This window comes from Pteropus vampyrus, unplaced genomic scaffold, assembly GCF_000151845.1.
Source record: "Pteropus vampyrus isolate Shadow unplaced genomic scaffold, Pvam_2.0 Scaffold158, whole genome shotgun sequence".
Classification (NCBI taxonomy): Eukaryota; Metazoa; Chordata; class Mammalia; order Chiroptera; family Pteropodidae; genus Pteropus; species Pteropus vampyrus.
The window spans coordinates 2,296,708-2,304,552 of record NW_011888939.1 but is presented as its reverse complement, the minus strand read 5'-3'; the positions used below and the strand labels follow the sequence as shown (position 1 = coordinate 2,304,552).

The following is a 7,845-nucleotide window of genomic DNA, read 5'->3' as shown; positions in this document are numbered from 1 at the left end:
ACTTTGCAGCCATCCGAACCTCCGATGCTGGCACGTACCGCTGTGAGGCCTCCAACAGCGCTGGGGTGGACGCCTGGGAGCTGGAGCTTCGGGTGCTGGGTGAGTCTTTGAACCTCAAAACTTGCCTCTCTCCACCTCCCAGCAGCAGCCTGGGCTTCCGAGATGCTTGTCTGCCCTGTGGGCTCAGGGCCTGCCGGACATCTCTGCCCGCCCCCCGGCCCCCAGGCCCCAAGGTTTCGAGGGCCTTCGTCACCCCCCGGGGACTCTGTCCTCTGCGGGTCGTGATTGAAGAGCAGGGTGTGGGCCCCAGCCCAACTTCCTCCACTTACCAGCTGGACAGCCGTAGGCCAGTCGTGGACACTCTCTGACCCTCCGTTTTCTCACCTGTGAAATGGGTCCAATAATGTGTAAAGGGTCCGTGAGAGAATGTCTGCAAAGTGCCTGGTGGATGGAAAGTTCTGGACCAATGGCATTAGCATCTTCACTACTATGAATTTATAACAAACTTGGAAAGCCTCAGCTGGAGAGCAGGCGATGCTCGGCCCCAGGTAGCTGAGAGCTCAAGGCCAGCCAGCCTCCTGAGCCCATGGGGTCCTGCGTGGCCCTGGTGGCTGTTCCATGGGCCCCTGTGCAGGGGACGAGCCAGCACTTCTGGCCCTGACTCACTCGCCCTGATGCAGAGGGCCAGAGCATGGGCTTGCACCCCCTTATGCCTGGCTGGGGCTCGAGGGGGCACCGTGTCCGCTGGCCCTGGGTCTCTGGTGGTGGTGGGGGGGCGGGGTATCAGCATTGAGGCTTCGGGTTGTGAGTGTGGCCATGTCGCCTTCCACCAGAGCCGCCGTACTGGGGTGCCGATGAGACCAGCGGCCTACTGGAGCGGGTGGCGGGCCAGAACGCCAGCCTGCCGTGCCCTGCCAGAGGTGAGGCTGGGGTGGGCCCCGCTGGGGAGGAGCCCCGCCCACGCGCCAGCACCCCGGGGCTCACTCCATGGGCAGGGCCGTCGGTTACCTGGGGTTACAGGTCTTTCTAGACAGGGCTGTGCTGGGGGTTTCACCTGTGGACACCCTAAGGGCGGGTCCAAGCTTAGCTCTTTTTATCAGGGGCATTTCAGACCCAGAGGGCTTGACAGCTCGCCCAAGGTCACAGGCAGAAAGAAGGTGGCTCAGAAAGCTGCTGTGGTTTGACCCCAGCCCCTGGTGCCCGCTCTGCGCCTGGAGATTGTAGCAGCTGGGGCGGAGGAAGGCCCAAGGGTCCTAGTGGCTTGGGGTCCGGTGTCCCCCGCCTCTCCCCGCACCCGACTTTCTCAGGGAAGATGGATTCGGATGCCCCTGGGCAAGCCAGCCCTTCCCAGGCCCCTTCGGGGTGGCAGCGCGGTGAGGGGCTGTGGTCGGCTGCCTAGCGTTGAACCCTGCTTTGGCCCCCCAGGCTGTGTAACCCGGGGCGGTCGACACCTCCTTCCGGAGCCTGTTTTCTCTGCGGTTCGGGGTGCTCCCGCCACACCCTCGGTTCAGGGCTGCCGTGAGGGCTCAGTGGGACAGCCTGGGTTTCTGTCCCGGCACCGTGCCTGGCGCATAGCATAGCGGGGCTCGGGGAAATGCGTCAAGTGAATGAATGTCGAGTGAATGAATGATTTGCCCCGCTGCGCCTGGCGGATCCGCTCCATCCGAGCTGCTGCTTTTGGCTGTGGGCTCTTCTGTGACAACTGAGCGGAGGCGCTGTGTCCTCTGTGCGTGGAGGATGCCCTCTAGAAGGCTGGGCGTCTGGGTGACCGAGTGGCCGCTTACCAAAAGCTTGGCAGGAGCGGGGGCTCTGGTCCTCATCTCAGCTGTGCCTCCTCGTGCCGCAGAGCCCAGGAAAGCCCCTGGGCCAGGACTGAGGAGGCAGCAGGCACCGGGTGGGAGCTGTGGGCGCCTGCGGGGTCCCCTCTGCAGAGCTTCCCACATGGAGGGGCCCGACATCCCCGCCCTTGACCATGGCGCCACCTTGTGTCGGCCTTTGGTAACAACAAGCAACCGTTCTGCGCTCCCCGGAGGTGGGACCCGCCCAGCCCCGCCTCCTGCCCTTGGTGCCGCAGGGCCACCCACGTTCGGGGAGGGGCCGGTCCTGTGGGCGGGACTTCAGCCTCCGCCGCACAACCCAAGACCCTCCAGAGAACACTGCCTGATCCAGGCCGCTGCCTGGCCCTGGCCGCTGCCTGCCCCGCCCCCGGTTGCCCTTGGCTTCTTCCTTTTCAAGCAGGCGGCTGCCTGGTGGGCAGTGTTGGGTGCTGGCATTTACCAGCCAGGAGCCTGACCCCTGACGTGCCCGTGATCCTGACATGGCCTTGCTCCTCTCTTGGCCCCTGTAAAGTGGGAGCGGGGAGGTGAGGTGAGGGACTTTCAGGGGCAACTCTGAGTCCCCTGGAATCTTCCGCCTTACAGAGCCTCAGAGCGGGTCTGTGGTCAGAGCTCTTACAGGTTAGATTTTCTTTCTTTTGCATTAAAAAAGGAAACTCCTGTCTGGGCACTTCTGCCCTCCATCCTCTAACCTCCCAGACCTCCAGTCTCCAAAGACTGCCCTCTGAAGCTCCCAGTGGGTCCTCTAGCTTCTGTAAGACCGGATCGAAAAGCCAAAAAATAAATTCATTAATACGGGGAAAAGTTCCAGGATTCAAAACCCAATGCCCCTCCAGGCCAGCGGTTTTATGGGGTGTGGGAGTAGGTGGGGCTCTCCGAGAAGCTGAAGGAGCTGGGAGGGGCGGCGTGCAGTGAGTATGTGGGGGGTGTGTGTGTGTGTGTGTGTGTGGCGTGTGCTTTGTTGTGTTCTCTGTGTGTGTGTGGCATGTGCTGTGTTGTGTTCTGTGTGTGTGTGTGTGTGTGGCGTGTGCTGTGTATTCTTTGTGTGTGTGTGTGTGTGTGTGTGTGTTCGTGCGCGTGTCCCCGCAGTAGGGGAGCAGGCCCTGAGCGTTGGGACACTCCAGCAGGAAACCGCAGAGGATTCGGTGAGGAAACAGACCCCGAGGGCGGGACTAAGCAGCTGGCCAAAGCCCCGCCCAGGGCACTCCCTTTCCCTCATGGCCAGCAAGCAGGGTCCCCGGCACGTTAAGGAGAAGCAGTCAGTGCCTGGTGGACTGGGGCTGGGGACAGTCCTGGAAGAGAAGACACCTCGGGTGCCTTGAGTGTGCCACATCTTGATCCCGCCCCACAAACCCACCCAAATGTGGCAGCCGCTCCTCCCTCCAAGGGCCCGTCCTTTAAGAGAGAGATGCAGACAGTGTGTTTAGAAGGTGCTGTCAGTGCTGGGAAGTGGCGATAGTGCGCAGGTGTCCTCGATGATGGTTAGTGTTAGCTGAGGTGGCGAGTCTCCATGACTAGTGGTGGCAGGGACGATGGGGGCTGACGGCGGTGCCCAGGGTGCTGACCTACGGGTTTGTGGGAGAGGGGAGGACTGGGCTTGCAGTTGGGGGTACAGCAGGGATCAAAGCAAACACCCCGGCCCTTGTGGGGGAGACAGATAGGAGACAAATCTGAACACGTGTGTTTCTGTCTGAGAAGGAACCAGAAAGGGGCTCTCAGCCCCTGCGCCCGTGGCCCCCAGGGCACTGGGAGACTGGACAGGCAGCATTGTGTGGGAGGGTCAGCGACGTGCCCACAGGGTGCGGTGTGGGTGTGCGGAGGCGGAGGGGGAAGGGCGCTCACGCTGATCACTCTGTGTGCCTGGCCAGGGACGCCCGAGCCGCAGGTCACGTGGCGGAAAGGTGCTTCCTCGGAGCCCCTGCGTGGCCGGCCGGGGCTGGCAGTGCTGGACGAAGGCTCTCTGTTCCTGGCCTCGGTCTCTCCCAGCGATGGTGGAGACTATGAGTGCCAGGCCACCAACGAGGCGGGTTCCGCGTCCAGGAGGGCCAAGCTGGTGGTCTATGGTGAGCAGGGGCCCCAGAGCTGGGGCAGCTGGCACACCCCCTGACCGTACCCCAGGGGTGTACCGTCAGGGCCCAGGCCCCGAGAGCTTCACAGGGGAGGCTGCAGGCTGCACAATGCCTGCGTGGGGAAGGCTTAAGTGTGTCGTTGGGAGGATGGCAGGATGTATGGGCACCCCTTCCCCGGAGAGACCGTGCAAAGGGAACAACCTGTAATGGTCAAGTAGGTGACATCATTTTTAAATGATGGCCCGCCTCCACTGAGAGCAGCTAAAAGTGACCTGAGGCTTATTTATCTCCTCCCTGTCAACTTCCTTGAGCTCCCCACAGCCCCTCCCGCCGCAGTGCTGTGTGCAGAGTGGGGGGAGCCCTTCACCTCCACTCAGACTCCACTCGAAGGTGGGTGGGGAAGGAGTTTCCCACCTCCCCGTGACCAGCCACCCTGGCTTGCCTGGGAAGTGGGTTACAAAGACATACCCAGGCCTCGCCTTCAGAGATTCCGACTCGGGGGACCCTCGCGAGGCACTAGGATGACACGTCGCGTGTAGAACTGGTGGGGTCTGGAGCTCTGGCCCCTTGCGGAGCTGGTCGTCACAGAGCAGCACCAGGGCCCGGGCACCACCCGCGTGTGTGGCTCCTGGGCGGGGCCCGGATCTGGGGCTGCCTGTCCAGGCCGGGAAGGGCGGCCGAGCTTTCCGGAGGTGGGGGGCAGCTCCTCTGCCTCTCCTTGCTCCCAGTGCCCCCCAGCATCCGGGAGGACGGACGCAGGGCCAACGTGTCGGGCCTGGCCGGGCAGTCCCTGACGCTGGAGTGTGATGCGAACGGCTTTCCGGCCCCTGAGATCGTGTGGCTCAAGGATGGGCAGCCGGTAGGTGTCCCCCGGGGCGGCCCAACTACCAGTAGGGTTTGGACAGGTTGCTGCGTGTGCCAAGCTGTGGCGGGAGATGTGACGGGTGTCTATAGCTGTGCAGTAGTGCTCAGGACAGGGGGAGACCGAGGTCCCACCGCGAAAGCCTTGGGGGGCTGCATGGTGGAGAGGGCATGGCACTGATCTGGGAGTCAGAAGCCCCCGTTCTTGTCACCAACTAGCTCCCTCTGGCCTCTTCCGCCCAGATCCGCGAGGTGGGCAGCCATCACCTCCGGAATGAGGCCAGGGCCCTCCACTTTCCTGGGATCCAGGAGAGCGATTCTGGCCTCTACTCCTGCCGAGCGGAGAACCAGGCCGGGGCCGCCCAGCGGGACTTCGAGCTCCTCGTGCTCAGTGAGTGGGGCCCCCACACTCCTGAATTCCAGCCCTGCGGCCCCCAGCCTTTGAGGTGGGTGGGGGAAAAGCACAGCGCAGAGGGGCACGCCCCAGAGCGAGAGCTGTCTCACATGGCCGTCCAGGCACACACTAGACACTCACAATCCTAGCCCGGCCACGACTGCTGTGTACGTGCCCCAGGACAGCACTGCAGGCTGCTGAGGAGGCCCGGGGCGGGCCCGATCCAGCCAGGGCCGTGGGGGAGCTCCCCAGGCAGGACAGGTGGGCGAAGGGAGGGGTGCTCCAGGCCGGACACGCAGGGTTGGGGCCGGTTCATTCTCTACGCTTCTCATCCTCAGTCCCGCCTTCCCTGCTGGGAGCCGGGGCCGCTCAGGAGGTGCTGGGCCTGGCTGGTGCCGAGGTGGAGCTGGAGTGCCGGACCTCAGGGGTCCCCACACCCCAGGTGGAGTGGACCAAGGACAGGCAGTGAGTGGCCCCTGGAGAGTGGCGTGGGGGTGGTGCCCACACCTGGGCTGGGTGTGGGGGACGCTGTGGGGAGGTTGAGCTCTGCGGCAGCTTGGCAGGCACTACACACGCCACCAGGGCCCAGGCAGAGGGCCGCGTGGGCACCGGCCCCCCAGCCTGCGGTCACCCAGGTGAGACCTGCTCTTACCTAGCAGGGTTTTCTTATTTCTTGGCCTTTCTTTTTTTTTTTTTTAATCTTTTTTTTTTTTTGAGGTAAAATCCACACAACCTAAAATGAACCATTCTAAATTCACAACTTAGTGGCATTTAGCGCGTCCAGTATCACGCAAACATCACCTCTGTCTAGTGCCAGAAAGTTTCAGCACCCCAAACGGAGACCCCACACCCGCGAGCTCTCTCTGCTCCCCTCCCCCAGCCCCTGGCAGCCCACCCGTCTGTTGTCTGTCTCTAGATTTCTTTACATTTCATACGAACGCCACGGAGTTCGTTTAACACGTGGCCTCCGTGTCTGGCGTCTTTCACTTCGTACAGTTTTCAGGGTTCACCCGTGTCATAGCAGGAGTCAGCACTCCATCCCCCAAATGGCTGATTGATATCCCCCTAGGGATCATCACACTTTGTGTACCCATTCGCCCGTTGATGGGCGCTTGGGCCGATGGCACCTCTCGGTGACTGTGCACCTCTCCGCCTTCCTTGTCCCTAGGGGCGGGCTCTCCCCCTTGCCGCCGGCCCCCGCCTGACCCTTGGCCTGACCGGCACTGTTCTCCTGACCATCCTTGCAGGCCTGTCCTTCCGGGGGACCCTCGCATCCAGCTCCAGGAGGACAGCCAGGTTCTCAGAATCACCAGCAGTCACCTGGGGGACCAGGGGCGGTACCAGTGTGTGGCCTTCAGCCCAGCGGGCCAGCAGGCAAAGGACTTTCAGCTCAGAATCCACTGTGAGCCCAGCCCCTGCCCGGCCCCCACCCCGGCTGCTCGCCAGGCTTCCCTCAGCTGCCCACTACGTGCAGGGAGGACAAGGGCAGAAACGGGGGCCTCGAGGAGTCCAGCAAAGCTGAGCGGGAGGGACATCTCCTGTTCCCTATCCCAGCTTTGCAAGTTTGACTCTTCCCGATACCACTCAGGGTGATTGTTTCTTGAACTTTTCCTTTAAATCAAGTCACTTCCTGCTGAAGCATATTTGTTTAAAAGGATATTGAGTATCTCAACTGTAAGTGGGAGCCCAGGGCCACTTGGCCTTCGTCAGAGGAAGCTGTAAAGTCAAATGCATTGGAAAGTGCCCAGGTGGAGCTACCTGCTGAGGGTCCTGCGCCGTGTCTGCTCCGTGGGGTACAGGGCTGAGTAGAAAGTGCTGGAAAGGTTGAGAACATAGTCATACGAAGCAGAGCCTTTTCCTTGGATGTAATCAGGAGGGGAGGGCCTTGGGAAGGGCGTAGCTGTTCTGCTATGAGACACAGTGTTATTTCATGCTGTATGCCCATGCACCCCGAGGATCACCTTGGTGCCGCTGGTGGCGTGTGACCTCTCCGTGGCAACCCCCAATCTGGTTCAGCCCCACATTTTACCGATGAGGAAACTGAGGCCCAGAGAGGGGAGGTGACCTACCCAGATCATACAGCCAGTTAAAGGCAGAAGGGGGTCCAGAACCCCCACCGTGACCACCCCCACCTTCTGCATCTCTCGTGATGACCCGGCTTGCTTCCCATGTCAGCATGCCCTGAACTGGCCTCTCCTGTCTGTCCCCAGACTCCACTTCTGCCCTGCAGCAGAAGCCTGTGACGTGCAATGCTCATGGCCCACACGCATGTGCGTGCCACTCTGGCGGGTGGGACACCAGCCGCCTCAGGGGGCTCCCTGTGACCATTCCCTTCTTGTCCTCAGCACCTCCCACCATCTGGGGCTCCAACGAGACAAGCGAGGTGGCTGTCATGGGGGGCCGCTCGGTGCAGTTCCTGTGTGAGGCCCGAGGAGTACCGGCTCCTGACATAGCCTGGTTCAAGGATGGGGCCCCGCTGCCCCCCAGCTCTGAGGCTGTCTACACCAGGGGCGGCCGGCAGCTGCAGCTGGGGAGGGCCCAGGTCTCGGACGCTGGCATCTACACCTGCAAGGCCAGCAATGCTGTGGGGGTCACAGAGAAAACCACCAGACTGGAAGTTTACAGTGAGTGGCCGGGGATTACGGCAGTGAGCAGTGGCCAGCTGGGGTGGGCAGAGGAAGGGACT

At 62.2% G+C, this 7,845-nt stretch overlaps 1 protein-coding gene across 1 annotated transcript in view; it reads left to right on the top strand.

Moving 5' to 3' along the window:
- HMCN2 (hemicentin 2) overlaps window positions 1–7,845 on the top strand; it is an 80,257-nt gene that overhangs the window by 5,267 nt on the left and 67,145 nt on the right. Inside the window, 8 exon segments of the mRNA XM_011370061.1 lie at window positions 10–99; window positions 834–920; window positions 3,704–3,898; window positions 4,633–4,763; window positions 5,009–5,156; window positions 5,498–5,624; window positions 6,407–6,561; window positions 7,505–7,783. Coding sequence (XP_011368363.1) covers window positions 10–99; window positions 834–920; window positions 3,704–3,898; window positions 4,633–4,763; window positions 5,009–5,156; window positions 5,498–5,624; window positions 6,407–6,561; window positions 7,505–7,783 — 1,212 coding nt within the window.